The sequence below is a fragment of the Thunnus thynnus genome, chromosome 21 (assembly GCF_963924715.1).
Source record: "Thunnus thynnus chromosome 21, fThuThy2.1, whole genome shotgun sequence".
Lineage (NCBI taxonomy): Eukaryota > Metazoa > Chordata > Actinopteri > Scombriformes > Scombridae > Thunnus > Thunnus thynnus.
This window is the reverse complement of record NC_089537.1, coordinates 782,640-807,689: the sequence shown is the minus strand read 5'-3', so window position 1 is coordinate 807,689 and position 25,050 is coordinate 782,640. Positions and strand designations below refer to the sequence as shown.

The 25,050-nt window shown below is 48.3% G+C and overlaps 1 protein-coding gene across 11 annotated transcripts in view; it reads left to right on the top strand.

Annotated features, from left to right (window-relative positions):
• Positions 1-25,050, top strand: part of LOC137173322 (histone-lysine N-methyltransferase 2C-like) — an 80,579-nt gene that overhangs the window by 42,577 nt on the left and 12,952 nt on the right. For 5 of the 11 annotated variants that reach the window (XM_067578093.1, XM_067578099.1, XM_067578098.1 and 2 more), the window contains 27 exons: positions 473-546; positions 2,445-2,651; positions 3,788-3,922; positions 6,672-7,227; positions 7,734-8,626; positions 9,254-9,532; positions 9,617-9,981; positions 10,589-10,779; positions 10,966-11,394; positions 11,553-11,944; positions 12,565-12,676; positions 12,807-13,082; positions 13,286-13,403; positions 14,388-14,487; positions 14,745-14,811; positions 15,726-15,958; positions 16,911-17,360; positions 17,853-17,960; positions 18,103-19,026; positions 19,107-19,556; positions 19,705-19,866; positions 20,832-20,967; positions 21,360-21,483; positions 21,638-21,813; positions 22,417-22,529; positions 22,621-22,758; positions 24,460-24,511. In XM_067578093.1, the coding sequence (XP_067434194.1) occupies positions 473-546; positions 2,445-2,651; positions 3,788-3,922; positions 6,672-7,227; positions 7,734-8,626; positions 9,254-9,532; positions 9,617-9,981; positions 10,589-10,779; positions 10,966-11,394; positions 11,553-11,944; positions 12,565-12,676; positions 12,807-13,082; positions 13,286-13,403; positions 14,388-14,487; positions 14,745-14,811; positions 15,726-15,958; positions 16,911-17,360; positions 17,853-17,960; positions 18,103-19,026; positions 19,107-19,556; positions 19,705-19,866; positions 20,832-20,967; positions 21,360-21,483; positions 21,638-21,813; positions 22,417-22,529; positions 22,621-22,758; positions 24,460-24,511 (7,260 nt within the window). The remainder of the gene's footprint in view (positions 1-472; positions 547-2,444; positions 2,652-3,787; positions 3,923-6,671; positions 7,228-7,733; positions 8,627-9,253; positions 9,533-9,616; positions 9,982-10,588; positions 10,780-10,965; positions 11,395-11,552; positions 11,945-12,564; positions 12,677-12,806; positions 13,083-13,285; positions 13,404-14,387; positions 14,488-14,744; positions 14,812-15,725; positions 15,959-16,910; positions 17,361-17,852; positions 17,961-18,102; positions 19,027-19,106; positions 19,557-19,704; positions 19,867-20,831; positions 20,968-21,359; positions 21,484-21,637; positions 21,814-22,416; positions 22,530-22,620; positions 22,759-24,459; positions 24,512-25,050) is intronic. The other 6 variants (XM_067578095.1, XM_067578097.1, XM_067578096.1 and 3 more) reach the window with 6 other exon arrangements.

Sequence of the window (25,050 nt, the reverse complement as noted above, 5' to 3'; positions counted from 1 at the left end):
ATTAAACACATTATAGCTGCACAAAATAGTTTCCATCTGAATTTATCTGAAGGTCCATCTACATCCTAGCAGCACAGTTTTTATGGCATTATTACACATGTGCAGTAGAACTACCTTACAGCCCAATCTACCGTCGCAAACAGCAAAAATATTTGTTCTTGCACTGCAGCACCCAAGAACATAAAAAATAGCAAGTATATACACCTAAAATCCTCCTGAAGATATACTTGAACTGTACATGAACTGTGAATCAACTGTTGCTGTTAACTTAAATATGTTAGAACATATAAAGCGTGTGATTACAACAATGTACCCAGTATCAATACATGCCTGAGTGGCTCCACGTTAATATAAAAGTCTCCTTTGTCTGAATGATGGAAAGCATCACTTTAATAGAGACAAGCAGCAATGTTACATATGTCTGAAATAGTGTGTGTGTGTGTGTGTGTGTGTGTGTGTGTGTGTGTGTCAGACTGGTCCACCAGAGTGAAGCAGATCGCTAAGCTGTGGAGGAAAGCCAGCTCTCAGGACAGAGCTCCATATGTGGTGAGTTTTGTTCTGTTGTCGTCATATCTGATGTTTTAACCACAAACCGACTTCAACAGCCAGTTGGTGAACTACTGGAGGTGTGACGGTACGTGAAGGATGATCAGATGATCAACAGGATGTTTAGTTTGGAATGCTCCATGACCCAAACACTTACTGTCAAAATAGTTTAATAATCCACGTAGTCCGACATGCGGAACAATAATTCTAGAGCACGAGTTCCACCCGGAACATTTTGGCAGCGCACCACTTAGCTGTAGCTGCTCATGAGTGTATGCTAGCCTGCCTAGCCAAGGTACCGTGGTGCCCTTTTTACCCTGCAGTGTCGCTGCCGTCAGAATGACAAACGCGAGACCCAAAACACTGACTGAGTGCAACACTATTAAACTATTATAAAATATGCCCCGTTATCTCCATACTGAAACGAAACCACGTCTCCCTCCCCTCTCTGTGACGGTGGTCTCCCTCCCCTCTCTGTGACGGTGGTCTCCCTCCCCTCTCTGTGACGGTGGTCTCCCTCCCCTCTCTGTGACGGTGGTCTCCCTCCCCTCTCTGTGACGGTGGTCTCCCTCCCCTCTCTGTGACGGTGGTCTCCCTCCCCTCTGTGTGATGGTAGTCTCCCTCCCCTCTCTGTGATGGTAGTCTCCCTCCCCTCTCTGGGATGGTGGTCTCCCTCCCCTCTCTGGGATGGTGGTCTCCCTCCCCTCTCTGGGATGGTGGTCTCCCTCCCCTAGAAACGGAAAGCTTGTTTCCATTTCCACTGCAGCAATTCAACTGTGTCAGTAATGATAATGATGCTAGCTCAAAGTTAGCTTAACAGCCCCTGTTGGTGTTAGCCACTGGCTACCTGAGCTGGCAGTAGCCTACTAAAGAAACAGAGCTAACTAGCTGTAGCTAGCTTGCCTGACTCGGCAGAGGTGTTCTTAGCGAGGTGAAGGATGACTGTGGTGACACATGTGCAGGCGAGGCCTCACATATACACACAGATCATCTGCCTTAAAGGCGTGAGTAGAGGTGTCTTCAGTCCGGTGACGCGGGGGCGTGATATCCCATACTGTATGTGTTGTACTGAGTAAATCGACTGAAAGGGAACGCGATTCTAATGTGAGCAGTTAGTTTCATTCAGTAAAGATTTACTGAAGAGGGCAAATCAAGTGAAGAAGCCTGCTGAAGGTCAGTAGCTCCTGCTGCCGCTATACTAACTGAAACCATATTGTGTACTTACAAAACTATCTAAAATAAAATAAAAATATACAGGAAATGTCTTTAGTTTTAGTCTTTGATCAAATTTGTCAACACAACAAGCATGAGGAGCCATTGGTGCGTCTGTTTATTGAGGCTGGGATGTCTACATGACTGAGAGTCAGTAGCCTTCACATAGTGTTGTGTTTGTACTGTAATACCTATTCTGACAAATACCCCCCCCATATTATAATAATGAAAACTAAAACTGAACCTAATAAAAACTAAATTAAAACTAAATAGTTATAAATAATAAAGATGAAACTAGTAACAACCCACTCTGGAAACTGACTGAAACTAAACTGAACTGAAAAGAAAAATTAAAAACAAAATAAACAAAAACTAACGAAAAATACAAAACTACGATAACTCTGGTTGTCACGTGTTTTTCTTCTTCATGTGCTGGAAGCTCTTTGAAGTTTTGTGAAGCTGTTAACGTGAAGTTCCTTTGCTTAGTTGAGCAGAGTACGGATCAAATGTGCTCGTGTTTCCCGAGCCGGAAGCTTTCTCCACTTCCTCACATGTTGAGTCAGCATGTGTTTTTTATGGTTGAACTCACACTTCCTGTGGCGTCTGCAGTGTGTGTGTGTGTATGTGTGTGTGTGAACCCGTCATCCCTGTGTGGCGTTTTCACTCAACAGTTTTCTCTCCGGCAGCAAAAAGCGAGGGATAACCGGGCGGCTCAGCGCATCAACAAGGTGCAGCTGTCCAACGAGCCACTCAAACGTCACCCGCCATCACAGCCTCCGCCACCGCCGCTGCCTGGACCGTATGACCCTGTTTCCATGGAGACGGAGCTGGCGTTCAAGGACCCGCTGAGGCCCAAAGAGTCAGAACAGGAGCAGGAGTGGAAGTTCAGACAGGTGAGCAGTGTTTCAGTATGTGTTGCGTCTTTAACACACCATCCCCCCCATTGAGTAGAACCAGAGAGAGAAATCAACACCAGACTCCCATCACAAACTGCACGATTTAAACAAAACTGGTCCTCATTATATTCAGAAATATGTTAAAAATCTCAGGTCAGTCTGGTGAACTGGACCTTAATTTTATGTCTTTATAGAGTGTTGTACTTCTAAAATCACTGACATTTGAACACCTGAAGCTGCACTTTGTCTTCGTACAATCTTCAGGGGGAAATACAGGATCCACAAACAAAATGTCAGTTTCATTTGTAAAGTCCAGAGTCAGAAGACTTTACAACATATGCTCAGAAACTAAAATGAGCACGGGGTGTTTGGGAACTAAAATGAGCATGGGGTGTTTGGGAACTAAAATGAGCATGGGGTGTTTGGGAACTAAAATGAGCACGGGGTGTTTGGGAACTAAAATGAGCATGGGGTGTTTGGGAACTAAAATGAGTGTGGTGCATTTAGGAACTATAATGAGCATGGGCTGTTGAGAAACTAAAATGAGCACAGGGCATTTGGGAACTTAAGTAAGTATGGGGCATTTAGGGACTATAACGAGCGTGGTACGTTTATGAAACTAAACTGAGCTTGCGGCGCTTGGAATTTAAAATGAGCGAGTTATGAAACTAAAATTTGGGACAGATGACCAAACAGTCACCGCAGTTTGTCTGTATTTACAGCAGCGTTTACAGGCTTTTACATTATCACGGTAAAATAATTTTAGATAAAGAGTATGCTCTTGATACTTTTTAAAGTTTTTAAAATGATAACATCTGATTGTGCAGCTTTAAGTGAAATAAACCTCTTCATGTGTCCTAGTCATGACCTGATGACTTTCAGTGTCGTCCAGTCGCTGTGGCAGGATGGCGTTGGTTTCCCGCTCTGAGTAGTAACCATGGTAACCATCAGGCTGCATGTCAGGGGGATGCAGAGACAGACTGGATGATGGGGGGTCAGAGTGCTTTTAATGGGGGCATGAACATATAAAGAGTGGTTGTGTCATTGTTGAAGAGAATACGTGTGATGATGTGCATGCCTGCTGAGCGTCACTCACTCCAACTAATATCTCTGATGTAATTGTCATTGAAAAGGGAGAGGTAAATGACAGATGGGGAGCCGGTAAGAAGAGGCAGGAAAATCTCCCCCAAAGCAAAGCCCTAAAATCACCAACAGATAAAGATTGTCCCTACCAGGCATCTGTAGCAGGAGGTGGCAAAGAGGCTCTGGTAAGATCTCAAGGTGAACCTGTTCGAGGCAGACTTCCTGGATCCGTTACTCCTCTGAAATCCTCTTCCTGTCTGGGTCAGTTCTGCGCTGCTCCAACACATTTGAGTTTTCAGTCTGATCAGCTGTTTCAAGTCTGTTTACATTTGATTTGTATCCGCACAACGATTTCTACCCCTCAAACAACAGAAAACACTAATTACATATATTTAAAACTTTTAAAACACTTCCAGGATTTAAACTCGTGTTTTGTTTTTTTGTTTTTTTTGCTCAAATTGAAAATGTGCATAAAAACAAGAGGATGGAAGCACACTAACAGAGTTTAGTTGGTCTGTTTCCTGGTCACAGTTAAAAAACAAAACTTATGAAAAACTAATCTAAGAGAACTTTTTATGTTATGTGTTTTGCTATCGATGATCTATCATTATCAGATTTATCATTATCAGATTTATCATTATCAGATTTTGTAAACTCAGCATCAGCCTTAAAAGATCCATCAGTCAAGTTTCAGCGTAAACTGATATCTTTGGGTTTTGGACAAAATGAGACATTTTAACATTCGTTTTTACACCTCAGACAACACAGAACACTTTCAGGATGCTCTTTTATGGGTTTAATTTAAATGAATGGAGCTCACAGCAGACATTAGTTAGCAACCATCACACACATGATCAGAACAATAACACGCAGCGTTGCTTCTCTCTGAGGCATTTTACAGCAGAGATGTAGTAGCAACAACACCGCTGGAGTCTTTAGACGTCTCCACACTGAGAAAGCACAACCTGCAACATTCAGACTGATTCAAAGCACAAACAACATGAACAAAGAACTCAAACTCCTGATCTCCAGCAGACAGCTGAACAATCTGTAAATCTGCACCTTCTTCTCAGAAAAAAGATAAAACTCCCAAACAGGAAAACATCAAAACAACAACAAAAAAACAATAAAAAGAAAAAGATCTGGCAGCAGAAAACGACAGGAAAGGATGCTGGTTTAAAGCTCTACTGCAGATCAGAATAAAAACATCAGCGCCCTCCAGGACAGAAACACTGAAATCTACACGTGTGTCAGTGAGGCTGAGCGGCGCAGACTCAGCAAACCAAAGAGGATTTCAGACACATGGATCCAGGATCGGTCTCGGTCATCGTTTCTGGGTACATAAGCACATTAAACATTTTAAAAAACAGCAGAGAGGATTTCAGGTTTGATCTGATTGTGTCAAATGAACACGTCACTGACAAAAAGGAAAACAACAAACGGTTTCAGTTATTCCGGTCTCAGTAATGTTGAAGTGGCCCAGAGTCGGTGTCCGAGGTCCTGAGTCTGTCTCAGAACTGACTGATTTTCTGATAAAGGGATACTGCCTCGCTCTGAATGTTGGTCTGCTGCAGTCCTTCGCCGTCCGCCTCACGCTGAGCTGAGAGCAGCTGGTGTTCTCCTGCTCTCACGGGGCAGCTGAGGACTTCCTGTCAGCTTCAGACCGGCTGCGGTTCTGTTGTTTTTCTAATGTAGAGAAAGTTTAGAGAAGAAGTCATAAAGCTCCCGGGTGGAATCGGGCTGTGACAGTATGGATTTGGTGTCTTATCACAGCGGTTTGGTGGTTAACTGAACTGATATTAAACCACTATTCATTTAATAATCGATATTTATCAAACAAACAAGAATAAACCAGCATTTTATTTGCAGTCACTTCCTGATCACCTTCATTGATCTAGTCAGCGGGGATTTCTGACGCACCTCGTCCACTAACAGCAGCACAAATTAGCTTCCATTTCATATAATTTTTATATATTTGTACATTATGAATATATTAGATTGTTCATATTCATTATTCCTACAGATTCATAGATTTCACACAAAATCAACTTTAATGTAGGATAAAAAAAACACTGAATAAACAGTTTTTTAAAGAGATGTAAGGTCAGTCCATATGTCTGATTGGAGAAGAGAGACCCTTTACTGCAGCATTCATGTCTCGAGTTTTCAGAGTTCAGTACAGCCACAATCTGATGATTTATATGTTCTTAGTCTCCTTCAGAGGAGCTTAACATGTAAAGTTAGTTATTAAAATCAGAAGGGTTCATCCTCTGAGGAGCAGGAGTGTAGGAGTGACTACCATCAGTGCCCAGAGTCTTTAAGACAAAACTAGTCTGATAGAAGCAGTTGGTCGACAGATGACACCTGAGCTCTGAGACCATGTGACAGGAAGATCCGGCGTGTGTCCCGGTCTGAGAGCAGGACTGTTTTCCCCTCAGCGTGTCGACCGTCTGGTGAAGGACGACAGCAGCTTCACATTCACTGTGAGCAGATATCACTGCAGGTGTGATTAACCAGGTGAGAGACAGACAGGAAGTACCAGTGAGCAGGTGACTTGTAAAGCCCCCCCCACCACTCTACCATTCCAGCACCGCCAGAACCACATGAGACTACAACAGTCTGAATGATAATCCGACATATGAGGATTTGAATTATATTCAGGACACATGCGTCCTGCAGTTAAATGAACGTGAACTGTTTTAGTCGTGTGGTTTCTGCTGCCCCCCCTGCACGCTGTAAACTCACCATCATCACTGATTCTCCCACATTTACTGAGAGCGAGAGAGAGGGACAGCGAGCATTACTAGCTGCCATGTCATCATGTTTTTAACTCCACGTGTAGAGACCAAACAACACGCTGACATCTGTCACTCTGTGTGTCTTGTCTTCCTGCGTCGCTCTGTGCCCTTTTGTTGTTTCTGGTTTCTCTCTCAGCAAATGCGTCAGAAGAGCAAACAGCTGGCCAAGATCGAAGCCACTCAGAAACTGGAGCAGGTGAAGAACGAGCAGCTGCTGCAGCAGAGACAGCAGCAGCTGTTAGCCAATCAGAGCCCCATGATGACGACCCAGCAACCTGTCACGGGGGGCAACGCCTCCCCTCTCCAGCCCAGGGAGGTTCAGGCCAGACAGCACCTCCTCCAGAGTTCAGGATTGGCTGACGATGTCTTCCTCAGACCCCAAGCTCCTCCCCCCTCTGGCTTCTCCTCGCTCCCTCACTCCCCTCACTCCTCCTCACCCCTCCACCAGCCCCCATCCTCCCCCCAGATGTTCTCCCCACCCTCCTCCCGCCCCTCGTCACCCTGGGACCCCTACAGTAAGGTAGCTGGGACTCCGCGCCCCACCTCCTCCCAGGGAGGCGGCCTCCCTGCTCCCCAGCAGCAGCGCTGCAACTCCCTCAGTGCCTCCCCAGCCCATGATGCTTTTGGCTCCCCTGCCCCATCCCCCGACTCCAAAACCTCCGACATCTCCAGGGCGCTCGGACCCCAACAAGGTAACTCAGAGTGACGACGACTCCTTGTTTTCTCCTCCTAGTGACCGTCCTCTCCTTGTTTTCTCCTCCTAGTGACCGTCTTCTCCTTGTTTTCTCCTCCTAGTGACCGTCCTCTCCTTGTTTTCTCCTCCTAGTGACCGTCCTCTCCTTGTTTTCTCCTCCTAGTGACCGTCTTCTCCTTGTTTTCTCCTCCTAGTGACCGTCCTCTCCATGTTTTCTCCTCCTAGTGACCGTCCTCTCCTTGTTTTCTCCTCCTAGTGACCGTCCTCTCCTTGTTTTCTCCTCCTAGTGACCGTCCTCTCCTTGTTTTCTCCTCCTAGTGACCGTCCTCTCCTTGTTTTCTCCTCCTAGTGACCGTCCTCTCCTTGTTTTCTCCTCCTAGTGACCGTCCTCTCCTTGTTTTCTCCTCCTAGTGACCGTCCTCTCCTTGTTTTCTCCTCCAAGTGACCGTCCTCTCCATGTTTTCTCCTCCTAGTGACCGTCCTCTCCTTGTTTTCTCCTTCCAGCACTGCAGCAGAGCAGAGCAGGTGTGATGAGCCCTCCCTCTGGCTCGGCCCCCGACCATCCAGCCAGACATGTTGCCGTCCGAGCAGCTGAGACCTACCAGAGGACTCCTCATAACAGCAGTAACATCCGTGTAGCTGACTCGTACGGTCGGGCGGGTGAACTGGTCCAAGGTGGGGTGTTTAAAGCCCCCATGCCTCCCCAGCACCAACCTCAGCAGGAGGTGTTTGGCAGCTCAGGAGGAGGAGTAAGGAGGGACCCATCCAGACCCACAGACCTGGGCTTTGCCCTCCCCCAGTCGCAGGACCCGTCATTTCCCTCCAGCCCACTGTCAGGGCTGAGCTCCCCCCACCGCAGCCCCTATGCCCAGACGCCCGGCACCCCCAGAGCTGATTACAGCCAGCAGATTTCTGACCCCTTTGCCCAGCAGTCACCTTTGACCTCCAGGCCCTCACCTGACCCCTACACCAACCCCCAGACCCCTGGCACACCGCGCCCACATTCTGACCCCACATACCTCACCACGCCACCTGCCCTGCGACTGGACCAGTACAACCAGCAGTCAGCCAACTGTCGGCCGTCCCCCTCCCACCCAACTCTCGACCCGTATGCCTCCAACCCGGGCACCCCCCGCCCCTCCGTTGGCGAGCGCTTCCCTCAGTCACCAGGGAGCCAGCGGAGCACCGAGCACTACGCCCAGCCAGCCGGTACACCACGGCCCTCACCGGATCCTTATGCCCAGCAGCCCTCCACACCGCGGCCCCAGAAGGCCCCTGAGGCCTTCAGCCAGGCCCCAGCAGAGAGCTTCCCTCCTCAGCCTGCAAGGTCCGACTCCTCCCCTCTGGCTCCAGGTCTCTCTGGGGAGACGGTAACCTTCACCCAAACACACCACCAGGTAACAGATAAAACACTGTCTGTACTGCAGGTTACACATCTGCACTGCGGCTAACATGTCTGTACTGCAGCTAACATGTCTGTACTGCGGCTAACATGTCTGTACTGCAGGTTACATGTCTGTACTGCAGCTAACATGTCTGTACTGCGGCTAACATGTCTGTACTGCATTCTACATGTCTGTACTACAGATTACACATCTGCACTGCGGCTAACATGTCTGTACTGCAGCTAACATGTCTGTACTGCAGCTAACATGTCTGTACTGCAGGTTACATGTCTGTACTGCAGCTAACATGTCTGTACTGCAGCTGACATGTCTGTACTGCGGCTAACATGTCTGTACTGCGGCTAACATGTCTGTACTGCAGCTGACATGTCTGTACTGCAGCTGACATGTCTGTACTGCGGCTGACATGTCTGTACTGCGGCTAACATGTCTGTACTGCGGCTGACATGTCTGTACTGCGGCTGACATGTCTGTACTGCGGCTAACATGTCTGTACTGCGGCTAACATGTCTGTACTGCAGCTGACATGTCTGTACTGCAGGTTACATGTCTGTACTGTACACTGCACATTTCTTTTTCCTTTAATTTTGCTTGACTTTTGTTTGTTTTCTCTCTCAGTTGCAGCAGTCTCCAGGAAGACAACAACAGGACTCATTTCCCAGAACCCCCAGCAGCCAGACCCCAAAGCACCCTGGGATGTCAGAGGAGATCGGCTTCACTGGCTTGGCCAGTCAGACTCCAGGGCACGACCCCTTCGAGCAGGGTCACATGACACCAGGCCCCTCACAGACAGATAAGACAGTAGCCAATGAAATGGCAGTGTTGAGTGTGGCTTCCTTAGATGGACCAATGAGCATGCTTCCTCAGCTTGGTGACTCCGAGGAGAAGCTGAGACAGGTAGGACAGATGTTCTTCAGGTGTTGAGTGTTTGTTGTCAGCTGGTTGTGTCCTGCGCTCTCTAACAGCTCCTGTCCTGTGCAGCGTCAGAGGCTCCGGCAGCTCATCCTAAGGCAGCAGCAGCAGAAGAGCGCTCTGCGGCAGGAGAAAGGTCTGCAGGAACCACCTGCTGTTCCACCTGCTGCTCCACCGGGCCCCGCCACACCACGTCCCTGGTCCCAGGACCCCTCATCCATCTCCAACCCACCTCCAGCAGACTTGTTTGGGCGTCCCCCGCCTCCTTACCCCGGCACAGTGAGACCTGCTGGGGCAGCTGGAGCCCCTGCTGGAGCCCCGCGGTTTCCTGGAGGCTTCCCAGGGGAGCAGCAGAGGGGCTTCCTCCCCAGTGAGGCTCCCTTCCCCAGGCAGAGTCTCTCCAGGGAGCTGGGAGTCCGAGGACCAGCCCTGAGGTGAGAGGAGCAACAAACTCTGACTGATCTGATGGTGTGTTGTGTGTGTGTGTGTGTGTGTGTGTGTGTATCATGGTATTTTTGGCTAGACTGCAACAGTGGGGTCAGCCCTATAACTGCAGTTGTGCATGAGTGCCTGAGTGAGTGATGAAGTTTCACCATTGGTCGGCCGGCCGTGCTGGAGTTTCCTCATTGGCCTTCGCTCTTTCAAAATGAATCAACACCAGATGATGGAAGTGGAGAACATGCAGCGATGCAGAGCGACTGTGTTTCTGCTCTGACTCTCAGCTCTGGCGTTCAATGCAGTGAAGTCGGTTAAACTTCTGTTTGAACAGACGTAGCAGCGTCTCTGCGTCTCCTCCTCCACCCTCCAGTGTGGCAGCGCTGTCAGCAGCCAATCAGGAGAGACACGCCGCGCTGTGTTTACTTGCTGACGTGAACCACTTTAAAACAAACTGCCACAGATGTAGTTAGCCATAATGCTATACAGGAGGCTAGTTCCTGTGGTGACTTTGGTTCAGACTCAATGTTTATTTCTACTACTAACAGATAAACCAGTATACCGCCCAGCACTAGTTTTACTCATATCTCCTCATGTCCTCTCCAGGTTTGGTGTCCCTCCAGGAGCTCCAGCTGGCCTTCAGGACACCTTCCTGCGGCCTCCCCAGGGTTCAGTGCCTGGTGCTGGGCTCAGTGCAGCGGAGGGAGTCCCTGTCCAGATGAGAAGGCCGATGCCCGGTGAGTTCACCGGCATCCGACTCCTCGCCGCTCCTAATGCTCACCAACACATGATGCCAGGTGAGAAGTGGTTCATTGATCAGTTCGTTAATTACTTAATAATTGTTTTATTTAAATGTTTTGTTTCTGTGACTCCAGGTGAGAAACCAAAGAGAAGCGGAAATATTGAAAATAATAAAAACTGTGAAATAATGATAACTTGTATAAGTTAAATAATAAATATTTACATGATGTTTCCCCTCCCAGCCGTCCCCCAGCCCTTCCTGTCCCGCTCCCTCCCCATCCAGCAGCACAGCATCATGGGACAACCCTACATCGAGCTTCGACACCGCGTCCCAGAGAACCGTCTGAGGCTGCCCTTCTCGCTGTCCGCCACCCAGGACCCCGAGGCCTCGCTGGTGCACCCCAGAGACCCCCAGCTGTCACCGGCCAGGCCCGGTCCGGGGGCCAGGATGGGTGAGGGGTCCCTGGGCCAGCAGATGCTGCTGACGGGCGGCGTGGAGCAGCTGAACCAGCAGGATCAGCGGCACCTGGGCCACGTAGCAGAGTCAACACTTTCTGGGGCTGATGGGATAGAGGAGCACCTAGAGGGGGAGGACTCGGCCGTGAAGGATCTGGAGGACGTGGAGGTGAAAGATCTGGTCGACCTCAACCTGAACCTCGATCCTGAAGACGGTACGAACGCACGATTCACATCTCGTTAGATTCAGATCAGAAATACAGATACATGACCTTTCTTCTAGCGCCCCTCTCAGAACAAACCTTTACTGTGGGCCAGTCTAAACCTGGACCCCGCTCTGTCTGACTCTCTGGATCTCTGCTGGCTGTTGCAGGTAAAGAAGACCTGGACCTGGGTCCTAATGACCTCCACCTGGACGACTTCCTGCTGTCGGGGAAGTTCGACCTGATTGCCTACGCCGACCCGGAGCTCAACCTGGAGGACAAGAAGGATATGTTCAACGAAGAGCTGGACCTGGGGGAGCCGATGGAGGAGAAGGAGGGAGGGGAGAGGCGGGACCGAGTGGGCGCCCCCCCCAGAAAGATGGATAATCACGCCCACCTGATTGGTCAAGTCAAACAAGAAGTGGAGGATGGCGTCAAGACAGAAGCCCAGCACCCCTCACCACAACCTGGGCTCATCACCACCAGAAGACTCCCAGGAGCTCCAGGAGCTCCAGGAGCTCCAGGGACCGCGGCAGCAGGATCCAGCCTGCCTGGTTCCAAGGTAGGACCGTCTCTCCCTCCGTTTAAAACTCAGCGGCTCGCTGCTTCTGTTCAAGATGCTAGTTAGCATTAGCATGAGCCTCAGATAGCTAGTTAAGCAGAACAGCCACCAGGCAACAATCAATCAATCAAACTTTATTTATACAGCCCCCTACAGACAACTGACGAGCCAATAATAAGACAGAACACACAGACACCAAGTTGAGACTAATGCACATGAGAAATAAAAATGAAAAAATTGAAAATGTAATAAAAAATAAAAAGTTATAATAATAATAAAACCTGAAATCAAAACTAGATTAAATGAAACTACAGCATGAATACAATAAAAACTCCTCTCTGCTTCAGTCAGCGTTCATCAACATGAGGGAGGTGCGTTTGTTTTACACTACAGATGCACCTGAAACGCACCTCATTAAACAGTAAGAGGCTCCATCTTGTGGCACAACTGGGTACTGCAGCAAATCTACACAGTCACACCACACGGCCCTCGTCTCCTATCGGTTCATATATTCTTAATCCATTCCAATTAATCATTTACATGCCCACTACTAATCAATGATAGTATACTACTAATCACTGACAGTATAAACAGATGATCAATAACTTGCGTCCCTGCAGGAGAAGCTGGAGGACTCTGGTTCTGCTTCAGGGGTCCTGTCTGCTCTCCAGGCCCAGGAGCAGGCTCTGTCCTCGGGCACGGCTCCCGGAGTTCACCCCCCCATGGCTGGAGGTAAAGGTTCATTCTCTCTGGAACTATTGATCAGGCCAGTATTGATAGATTATTGATCAGGATTTCTATGTCTGCAGCCGTCAGGCCGGTATTGATAGATTATTGATCAGCCGTCTCCTCCTGTCTCCAGGGCAACCGGCTGTCTTCCAGCAACAACAGAGACCATCCGGAGCCCCCTCCGCCCTCCTCACCCCTCAGGGAACCCCTGCCCCACCTCACCCGCTGTCCCTCCTCGTCAGCCCCCAGACCCAGACCCAGACCCAGACCAAGCCACTGCTCCTGGATGAGCAGCCGCTCCTCCTGCAGGATCTCCTGGACCAGGAGCGCCAGGAGCAGCAGCAGCAGAAACATATGCAGGCCATGATCAGACAGAAGTCCAGCTCAGACCCCGTGTTCCCAAACATGGGTAAGATCCAGACCTGAACCCCAGCAGACCCCAACTACTTTTCAAATAGTTTTTTATGACCGTTGAACGTTGTTAACAAAAACACACTAAACTCTGTCTGTGTGTGTGTGTCTGTGTGTGTGTGTGTGTGTGTGTGTGTGTGTGTGTGTGTGTGTGTGTGTGTGTGTCTGTCTGTCTGTCTGTCTGTCTGTGTGTGTTTTCAGCAGACTTTGACTCCATCTCAGACCCCATCATGAAAGCCAAGATGGTGGCTCTGAAGGGCATCAACAAGGTCATGACTCAACAGGGCAACCTGGGACTCAACCCCATCGTCATCAACAGGTGCGATGAACTCTGACCTGTGTGTGTGTGTGTGTGTGTGTGTGTGTGTGTGTGTGTGTGTGTGTCTGTGTGTGTGTCTGTGTGTGTGTCTGTGTGTGTGTCTGTGTGTTTAGGTGTGAACCAATCAGCAGCTTCATGTCTTGAATCTGAAGTATCTTAAAGTATCACAGACGGCCGCTAGCTGCCCGACTGACTCCCAACTTCTGTCTAGAAACACGGAGTCATCATTGTTTTCAACGAGTCATTCTGGTCTCAGTCTCTAAACTCAGGTCCTCTAATAAGTCTGCTGGTCATTTTGGAAATTATTGCTCCATTAATAAGATTTGAAGACTTATTGTAGCTGTGATGTCTGCTGTGTGGGTGTTGATTGACAGCTGTGATTGACAGTTGGCTCCTATTGTTGCAATATTTCACTAAATTTAATGTTAATTGATTATGATGTTAGCTGCAACTCTGAGCTTCAAACCAGAAGCTGCTGCAGTGATCAATAATAGACTGAGGCAGTGTTGGTCTTCAGAGGGAAGCCCAACAGATCAGACTGGTTGATCAGGGCAGCTTCAGGTGGACTCGGCTCTCGGAGTAGATTTTACAGCAGCATCCAGATCAGAGTGATGCAGTAAACTAGAGCTGCAACAAGGGATTATTGTCTTATTGATTCATTAACAGATCCTTTTTCTATATTAATTGTTTAGTCTATGAATTTTCAGAAAATTGTGAAAGATGCCCACAACTTGAGGAGATGTCTTGTTCTCTCAGAGATTTTCCTGTTGCATCATGTAAGATGAATAAAAGCAGCAAATCTTCACGTTTGTGAAGCTGAATCAGTGAATTTTTGGCTAAAACCAAAGTAACTGCTGATTAATTTTCTGTCTAATAAGCTCTACAGAACATGTTTAAATTCATGTATATTTTTGTGACAGTGAAACTATAACATCACTATTAATCACTTCCATATTTCTGTGTGTGTGTGTGTGTGTGTGTCAGGTTCCAGCAGGCTCCGGGGGCCCCGGCTCCGGCCCCAGAGGGGACGCCGCAGCCTCCACACCTGCTGGGACAGGTGCAGGTGCAGGTGCAGGTGCAGGTGTGTATGAACGCCACAGAATCATAACAACACGTAACAGCACCGTCAGAGATGAAGATGCAGTGAAGTGGCTCCTCCTCTGATGATGAGGAGGAGGAGGAGGAGGATGTAACACAGCGAAGTTAAACTGCTGATTTGAGCTTTTACTGGTTGGATGCTGTGTTGTAGCGCAGGATCAGTCCAGTCCACTTCACTGTGTCTTTAACGTCTCCTGTATCTGCTGAGTGTGGGATCTAACAGGAAGTGTCTTCTCTTCCTGTCAGGACGGGAAGTTGAACCCTCAGCTGGTGCGACCCAACCCTCCCAGCTTCGGCCCGGGCTTCGTCAGTGAGTATCAGAGCGGATTCAGTCACACTAATGTTTGATTTAATGTTTATAGTAGTGCAGTCAGTTCAGAACAGGCCAATTATTATTTCTGTTGAACCGCATCTATACGTATCAATGAAAACGATAAGGATTTAATAAACTAAATGGTTTTTATCTGACGTTGAAGCAGTTTACAGCCTTTATATTGATCGATTCTTCTATTGGCTGGTTTTACTGCCTCCACCTCTGTTGTTTCCTCCCAGAAGCCCCGCCCCGCTGTGATGTGACAGTGTTTATATCAAACAGCCCCCACCCCCCCCACTGTTTATTATTCGCTTGTCTCATTAATATTGAACTTTTCACGTGTCCCCGACACAGTGAAGTGGATCGGAGGAACGTTTCTGGAGACAAACAGAGATTCTTCACTTTATATAGAAACACAGTAAAAACTAATAAAACTCATCCAACAAGCAGCAGATCACTCATGACTGATCCTCTTTAAAAAATGATCCCATTTGAGTTCCACATGTTGATCCCTGAACAGATGAGGGTTTACTAAAGGGCTCCTTACTATTCAGATTGTCTTATTTCCCACCGCCTGCAGGGTTTACTTTTAGAGTTTTGATACAGTTTGTGATGTTTTATGTGCTCTTTGCGGTAAAATTTCAGGAATTGAGAAAAACTGTAAGCAAAGGAAAATAATTTGATTTAAAAAAAAAACAAAAAACAAAACTATGTAATCACATCCTGCACGTTGTGATGATGTCAGTCACCACGACACGAAATTCAACAGACAGACTGTCTTTCCTGTCGAGTGTTTCTGTCTTTTATCTATAAATTCCAGAAATGTTACTAAACTACAACATGTATCGATCCGGCGGTGTAACAGTATTGTGACAGTATTGCTCAGATGAAATGTGACGTGGCGTTTGCAGACGAGTCTCAGCGGCGGCAGTACGAGGAGTGGTTGGGGGAGACGCAGCAGCTCCTGCAGATGCAGCAGCGCCTCCTGGAGGACCAGATCGCCGCCCATCGCAAGACCAAGAAGGCTCTGTCGGCCAAACAGAGAACGGCCAAGAAGGCCGGCCGGGCGCTCGGCGAGGACGACGCCGCCCAGCTCCGCTACATCACCGAGCAGCAGGGCACGGTGCAGAAACAGCTGGAGCAGGTACACGACTACACCTGGACGCTCACTTGCGCTTGCGTCTGCTCTCACAAGGACCGAGTTTGTTTTTTATGATTTAAATTCACCTGAATCAGCCGACAACTGAACACATTCAGCTTTTAGGACGTTCATTTGTTACCTGTCAACGTTTCTCTGACACTAAATGAAGCTGATCACTCAATAAACACACAAAGAGAGCATTGTCAGGTTATGAAATAGTGTAATCAAATAATACAATCAGAAGTATAATGCATCATAGTTCTGGAGACAAAGATACCACCTAGCTATCTTTACTTTGTCTGAAAGGTTAACCAGTCCCTTAAATACTACTCGTACAGAATTTCAGACATCTGTTTACTAACCTTACAGGTCAGCAACCCTCAGATAGAAACATAAGTCAAAAGTTCAGCTAACCTAGGAACAGACTTTCTTCACCACCATATATGACAGTACATAAGCACCAAGTAGCATCACAAAATAACATCACTACTATATTAAATTAAGGACAAACCACACTATCCTCTAAAGCTTATCAGTTTTACACATAAACATCCTCATAACTACAGTTTATCTTATCACTGGCTCAGGTAAAGGTATAACAGAATAAACTAACTGTTAGACACACAACTGCCTCATCTTACACAGCAAAGAACTAAGTTTAGAATAGACACAGCACACACAAACTAACACTAAACTGAACTTAAACACTGTCTGAAACATGTATGATATATTGAAGGAATACATCAAATGATAACCTGTTATTCAGTTTTCTTTTACAAGTTTTATCAGGTGATGTAATCCCTACATTATAACACCAGCACAAACTAATATCAGAGTTATGTTAAAGCAGCTAACATGATTAAGCTGATATATATGTTTATATATATTTAATTAGTCTTACTGACACTCATCTCTTGTTATATGTGCTGCTGTGATGTTTGGTTTGTGTGTGCAGATCCGGAAGCAGCAGAAGGATCATTCGGAGCTGATCGAGGACTACAGGACCAAACAGCAGCAGAGAGTTCTGCAACAACAGCCGGCTGCCCCCCCCATGATGCCGGCGGGAGGAGCAGCCCCGATCCCCCAGACCCTGCTCTCCCAGCCTCCCGTTCCCATGCAGCCCCACCCGGGCGGCCCCGCTCCGACACGACTCCCGAACGTCCCCCCCGGCTGGACCCCGGGGGGCGGGGCTCCGGGGGTGATGGGGCAGAGGGTGCCGCCTCTTCTGCCCCCTCAGATGCCCCCTGCCCTGCCTAACACCCCCCAGGCTTCACTACACACACAGACCCCTCCGGCCATGGTGCCCAGCCTCAGCGCTCCGCCGGCGGGCTTCGCTGCGGGGCCGCGGGGCCCCGCTGGAGGGTCCAACGGGGCAGCAGGGGACGGAGCCGCCGCCGCACCTCAGGTAACACACCTGCCCATCATGGCCATCATCTCCTCCATCACACAGAGTCATCGTTTGGTTCATAAAATATCAGAAAGTAGTGAAGAATGTCTTGTTCTGTCCATGTTCATGTTAATATCCCAGAAATCCAAGAAAACCAGATTAATTGCAGATTAATTCTCTGCTGCTGGATGAGTCCTTTGGGAAGAATAACGCTTTGTATTATCAGAAAACAAATATCAGACGTAGTGTGGCTCTGCAGTGTGCTGCAAGAGATGGACACCAGCAGGGAGTCTAATGGTTTCAGCTGTAGATACTACACATACACCAGAGAACAACCTGAACAACACATATTCATAATAAAGCATCTAACTGTTAGTATTTAAACAGAACTGTGATTTTCTGCAGTAAAGCACCAAATAAACACCTCCCTCTTGAGCTCCCAGAAATATTAAGCACCGAGTCAGATATCTGCACAAAGAGGCTCCGATGCTGATCTCTGTCAACCTGCAGGTGAAGTTTGACGACAACAACCCGTTCAGCGAAGGTTTCCAGGAGAGAGAGAGGAGAGAGAGGCTGAGAGAGCAGCAGGAGAGGCAGAGAGTTCAGCTCATGCAGGAGGTAAAACAGCTCACACACAACAGGAAGTAGAAACACACACACAGTGCTTTTAATGTGAAGACAACAGGAAGTAGAAACACACACAGTGCTTTTAATGTGAAGACAACAGGAAGTAGAAACACACCTGTTCCTGTCCTTGCAGGTGGAGCGCCATCGAGTCCTGCAGCAGAGGCTGGAGCTGGAACAGCAGGGCCTCCTGGGAGCCCCCCCGGGTCCTGGTGCTCGAGTGGGGCCCCCTCCGGGGCCCGGAGCCCCCCCTGGGGAAAGTCTGTCTCAGTTGCCCTTCTTTAGCTCTGAGCTGCCGCAGGACTTCCTCCAGTCCCCCCCGGCCTCCAGACCTCTCCCTCCCCTCCAGGGCCAGGCGGGGGCCCCGTTCCTCCAGCAGGGCTTTACAGGAGGGCCCCTGCACCCTGGAGCTCACCCAGCTCCAGGTGTAATGCCTGGGGCCGCAGAGCGGGGAAGAGTCCCTCCTGAGCACGGACCCCCCATGGATATAGCTCCCTCCACCCTGCAGACCAGACCGAGACTCCCTGGCCCCGCTGGGCCCTCTGCCCAGGGACAGGTGCACCCAGCTGGGATAGGAGGTGCAGGTATCACCCCCTCACATCCTGGAGGTCAGGGTCATCGATTTGATCACGACTCCTCCTCTTCCTCCCCCTCTACCCCCCTCCCCCCATCCTTCCCCTGCTCCTCCTCTGGAGGCCCCGCCTCCCTCCTCCAGCTCTACTCTGACATCATCCCCGAAGACAAACCAAAGAAGAAGAGGAGCAGGAAGAGGGATGGCGATGACACCACAGGCGGAGCCAGGACACCACTGTCCTCTCACTCTGATGACATCACAGCCCCGCCCACTCCAGCTGTCTCAGACACTTCCTGCTCCACACCCACTCGGGGCAGCGTGGACCTATCAGATCTTTCCTTCCCACAGAGTTCCTCCCTCTCCGGTCTGCCTCCATCGTCAGAGCTGGAGAGGCAGCTGTCCGTCAGCTCTGCCCAGGAGAGAGGCTCCCTGTCGGGCATGGAGGCTCAGAGAGGCCCCCTGTCGGGACTCAGTCTGGAGGTCAAGGTTAGCAGTTTGTCTGAGGTGTTACTGTGACATATTTGATGGTTTTAGTGAAATGTAACATCACTCCGTCTTCTCTGCAGGAGGAGCGGGAGGAGCGCGGAGCCTGCGGCGGAGGCATGGTGAAGATGGAAGAGGGTGATGGATTCTGCTCTTCGCCTCTCCACGGGGGAGGGAAGGAGGGAGACGGAGGGAAGGAGCTGCTCAGACACCTGCTGAAGGACAAAGCCTCTCCGGCCACCACGCCGTCGCCCACCGGCCAGGTTCCGCCTGCCGCCCGCCGCCAGCTGTCCAATGAGAGCGTCCGGTCCGAGGAGGAGGACAGACCCGGTTCCCATGGCAACGTGATGACGCTGGACAGTCCGGGTCGGGACCTGGACTCCTCGGGCAAGAAGAAGCCTCAGCGCTGTAAGAGAGTCGCACGGCCTGAGAAAGACAAAGCTCCTCCCAAAAACAAGAGGAGGAAGAGAGAGGAGGAGGAGAAGACGCTCAACGCCTCCTCCTCCGACCCGCTGATGACTCACCTCAGACAGGTAGACTCCCTCGACTCTGAAAGCTAAAAGTTTATTCTGTTGTTTGAGGGCGGAAGTGACAGATAAAAAAAACACAATTATATCCTTTCTCAATCAACGTGTGAACATCAGATCAACTGTATTGATTATTGACTCTCCCCCCCCGCAGCTCTCGGTGCTGCCCCTCATGGAGCCGGTTCTGGGGGTGGATCTGAGTCTGTTCCCCCCCTACGGCAGCTCGTCTCTGGGCAGAGACTCCAGGCTGAGCGGCTCCTTCGGTAACGCCTGCCTGGACGGAGTCACAGACTACTACTCCCAGCTCATATACAAGGTATTTATACTGCAGTACGACTACACCAGGAGCAGATACACTGTTAGCCATCAATAATTTGATTTAATCATTAATAGAGATTTGGAGTCCATATCAAAAAGATTTTCTGAAATATGATTTAACAGGTATAAATGAAGAAGAACAGTGTTTACCAGAAACATGTTGGACCACAGAGTGAAGGTCTGGATGCATCACAGGGTCAGAAAGTGACGAGGCTTCGGGGCAAAACGCCCCTAAAAACTATAAAGTTGCCCTTGGAACAGGCTTTTAAATGTTTATAAAAAATATATATAAAAATTGTTTATACTTTTGAAAATGTGTCACAAAATTCTAATTTGTAACTGAGATTATAACTCAGTATTACAGTATTTTACCCATTAAATGTTCTTGCATTATAAGGTCAGCTGCTCCCTTCGCTTTAAGGGTCACTCGTAGTAAGAAGGTATTTCCCATCATTTGAAAAAACTGCCCTGTAAATGATCCACAATGTCCCCGAAACATTTCATGAGGGCAAAAAAAAAAAGCCACTGTAAAGAAAAGTTAATTTCCTGCCCTGGATCACATGACCCAACAGGTAGATAAACATACCTTTATGTGTTTATAGCAGAGGTTTGAGCTGCTGGGGAACATCTTCTGGAGGCAAACGGGTGTAAAATAAGTCCAATGGAAAAATGTAAAGTGTTCATTCATGTATAGAAACTGAAGTACACTTCAGAAAAATCCCACCGCAAGACCTGATCCAGAACTAAACGTCGCCCTCAGATCAGCTTCAAACACTCATGAGCTCATGAACAGAACAGAAGTTGAGCATAAATCTTTGAGAGATTTGTTCGGTGTGTGAGTAGTGTGGAGGCTGCATGTAAATGTTTGAAACCCCAATAAAAACATAAATAATAATAATACTGGAGTAGACACAGTAATACTGCAGTACACTCAGTTTTTAACATCTCTCTCTCTCTCTCCAGCAGAATAACCTCAGTAACCCCCCCACCCCTCCAGCGTCCCTGCCCCCCACACCCCCGCCTGTCGCCAGGCAGAAACTGGTCAACGGCTTCGCCACGACAGAGGAGCTGAGCAGGAAGGAGCTCAGCGAGCAGGACGGTAAGAATATGGCCGTCACAGAGGAACATGCATGAAGTGAAAAGACGCCTGGTCACAGTTTGTGCCTCTCAGGTATCAGAAGACATTGATCAGTTTCTCTAACAGATAATTAACTGACTACTGTGGACACAGAAATATTCTTCCCAGTTTGGTTCTTCCACACCAAACTGGGAAGAATATTTCTTTCCACAGAGCAGTCCTGACCTCAGCTGGAGGTCCGACTGTGGGCCAGGTGTTACTGCCAGGTGTTACTGCCGGGTGTTACTGACGAGTGTTACTGTATCACACCTGTCTCACACAACACACCTGTATCACACAACACACCAGTCTCACATGCTACACGGAGCCACAGCAGCTCTTCGTGATGGTTAAACGTGTCTCGTTTCTCGCAGTGAAAGGTGTGTCCGGTCTGAAGCAGAAAGGGGAGGAGCTTCTGGCACTAAACCACACCTCCAAGACAGTAGACGTCCCCGCCTCCCTGCCGACTCCGCCCCACAACAACCAGGAAGAGCTCAGGTAAACAACCTGCCTCTGATGTCACACCTGTCCTGACGGTCTGACCTTGTTTAGTTGCCATGGAGATGTCAATCAGCTTCTGATGTGTTTTGATTTTAGAAAAATGAAACGCGTCACATGACGTCTCTTCTTCTTCGTGTGTTTTCTTCTTCAGGGTCCAGGACTCGTCGGGGCGCAGCAGCCCAGACGGCTTCGTCCCGTCGTCGTCTCCGGAGAGCGTGGCGGACATGGAGGTCAGCAGATACCCCGACCTCTCCTTCATCAAACTGGAGCCCCCCTCGCCCTGCCCCTCGCCTCCAATACCCATCATGCCCTGTGCCTGGGGGAAAGGTGAGTCATCGGGTATCATTAGGATTTTATCGATACTCTTATTGGTTCTTTTTCATTACTAAAGAATTGCTTCTTTAAAAATATATTTCTTTTTAAGAAGAATAAATTCAGAACAGAATTAGAATTTATTTATATTTTAAATATAATTAAATCTTTCTAGAGCAGCAACAGCAAAGTCACTATATAAACTCAATAACGCTTGAAACTAATCTGAATGTCAGTAAAAGAGGTAATATTCCTGACATCAACACTGAGTGGAGTTATTTTGTGGAGTGGTGTTATTTTTGGCATTTGAAAATATTTTCTTTAATGCTAAAAAAGAAGGCCAAATATCCATTCATTCAGAAATCAATAGCATTTTGGAGCCTCTGAGCAGCGTTGTTCTGAAATGTGAGTCAACCTCTGTGTCGTTGCCATGAAACTCTTGGCAGTGTAGCTGCTTTAAGGAACAGAGCAGAAGTGAAACACTGATGTTTGTTGGATAAATTACTCTTATTGGCTTTATACTCACAAAGCTTTTATTGCAATTACAGTAACAAGCATAGTTTTTGTGTAAAACGTGTGTGTGTGTGTGTGTGTCCGTGTGTGTCCGTGTGTGTCCAGGCTCTGCAGTGAAACAGGAAGTGAAGGCGGAGCCTAACCATCAGGGTCCTTCCTCCTGCTCTAGCACAGACCTGGTTACCATAGCGATCACCTTGAACCCAGTCGCTGCTCAGGTAAGCAGATCTCTCTCTGTCTGTTGCATCATCATTAGCCCCTCCCTCCTGCCCACCTCCTGGTGACATCACTGTGACTGTGTGCTTCCAGAACGTCACAGGTGTCATGGCGGCGGTGGCGGAGCTGCTGAGGGTCCCCGTCCCCAACGACTACCAGCTGAGCCGAGCCGGGGGCCTCGAGCGCAGCGCTCTGTCCCTGCTGGCCGGCGTCCGAGTGCCGCTGCCTCAGGTGAGCATCACGGCTCCTTTTCCCCGCCGGACTGGCTCGCATCTCTGAAGCCATTTCTGAATGTTTAATTTGTTACAAAATGTCTTAATTAGCGGTGTAACAGTACACAAAAATCACAGTTCAGTATGTTTTCGTTACAGCAGGAAGAAAGAAAGGTAGAAAATAACATTTTGGTCCTTTTACTTTGAAAAATTTAAACATCCAACAATGGCTCATTGTGCTGCAGTGGAAACTGTTACTGACACAGTTTAGTTGTGCTGCAGCAAAAAAGAAAAACAACCTTTCTGTTCCTGTCAGGACAACTGCTGACTGCTGTTTTATGATGATTTATGGTCTGACTGTATATAAAGTAGTGTAAACTAGCTCCACCTCCAGCAGCTACAACAGTAACATGCTGCTCTAACACTGATGCTTCACTATTAATAATCTAATGATGTCATATATAATAATATATCAGTCAGAGGGACCAAACCACTACTTTTACTGCAATACTTTAACTACATCAAGCTCATAATACTTATGTACTTTTACTGCAATACTTTAACTACATCAAGCTCATAATACTTATGTACTTTTACTGCAATACCTTAACTATATTTTTCTCTCTCAGAACTGGTTCTCAGACATTCTGTCTGACTACATCAGAAATCAAATGTTAATTTGTTGATCTGAACGGTTTCACTCAAAGGCGGAGTGAAAAGCTGACAGTCACAGAAAGGGGAGGGAGACCACCGTCACAGAGAGGGGAGGGAGACCACCGCCACAGAGAGGGGAGGGAGACGTCCGTCACAGAGAGGGGAGGGAGACGTCCGCCACAGAGAGGGGAGGGAGACGTCCGTCACAGAGAGGGGAGGGAGACGTCCGTCACAGAGAGGGGAGGGAGACCACCGTCACAGAGAGGGGAGGGGGACCACCGTCACAGAAAGGGGAGGGAGACCACCGTCACAGAGAGGGAGGGAGACGTCCGTCACAGAGAGGGGAGGGAGACCACCGCCACAGAGAGGGGAGGGAGACGTCCGTCACAGAGAGGGGAGGGAGACCACCGTCACAGAGAGGGGAGGGGGACCACCGTCACAGAGAGGGGAGGGAGACCACCGTCACAGAGAGGGGAGGGAGACGTCTGTCACAGAGAGGGGAGGGAGACCACCGTCACAGAGAGGGGAGGGGGACGCGGTATTGTTTCACTATGGAGATACGAGGCATATTTTATAATTAATAGTGTTGCACTCAGTGTTTTGGGTCTCTCGTTTGTCATTCTGATGGCAGCGACACTGCAGGGTAACCACAGTAACCACGGTACCTTGGCTAAGCTGGCTAGCATACACTCAGGAGCAGCTACAGCTAAGTGGTGCGCTGCCAAAGCCTTCCAGGTGGAACTCGTGCTCTAGAATTATTGTTCCGCATGTCGGACTACGTGGATAATTAAACTATTTTGACAGTAATTGTTTGGGTCATGGAGCATTACAAACTAAACATCCTGTACTGAATGTTTGGGGACAAATACACGCACCATTACACCTCTAGTCATAAATAATGTCCAGGCAGCAGAGGCCTGCTGGCAGACTTTAATGATGAAGAGATCATTCACAGTGATTAGCTGTCTGTTGGACTGTGATGTCAGCTGTGGAGGATCAATACACTGCAGTGGACTGACTGTGTGTGTGTGTGTGTGTGTGTGTGTGTGTGTGTGTGTGTGTGTAGGGTGCAGCAGGCAGCAGACAGCAGAGACCTCCACCAGCTGCTGGAATCACTGGTTTGTATTCACTCACTCTTTGTTTTTCTCTCATCTGTCCTTCCTGTCCTCTTCCTCTCAGTTGTGATCATGTTTCTTTCATCTTCCGTCTTCCTGTTTTCGTGAACATTTAAAAAAAAAATAAAGTAAAAGTTTACTGTTGTCTGATGATACACTTTACAGTTAAATGTACATTTTCCAATCATATTGATAGTGAAACACTGGTGACAGAACGTGACACAACAAACCAGCATTATGATATTTAAGGTGGAAACAACTTAAATGTTTGATATGAGCATGACTGAAGAACACAAAGTGCATTTCAGTCCACTTGTTTTGATTTACATTCTCAATTTGTACATAAAATAGTATTTAAATAGAGTTTCCTGCTGTCTGAGGTGTAACAGTAGTTGTGTGGATAAACAGACTGAGTGAATAAATGATGACGTACATGAATCATGTGACTGAAACACCACTGAAGAGCTGAAAACATCAGATGTGTATGGAGCGATGATGAGGAGACTGTAACCTTCCTCACATCAGTACATGAAACTAACAGA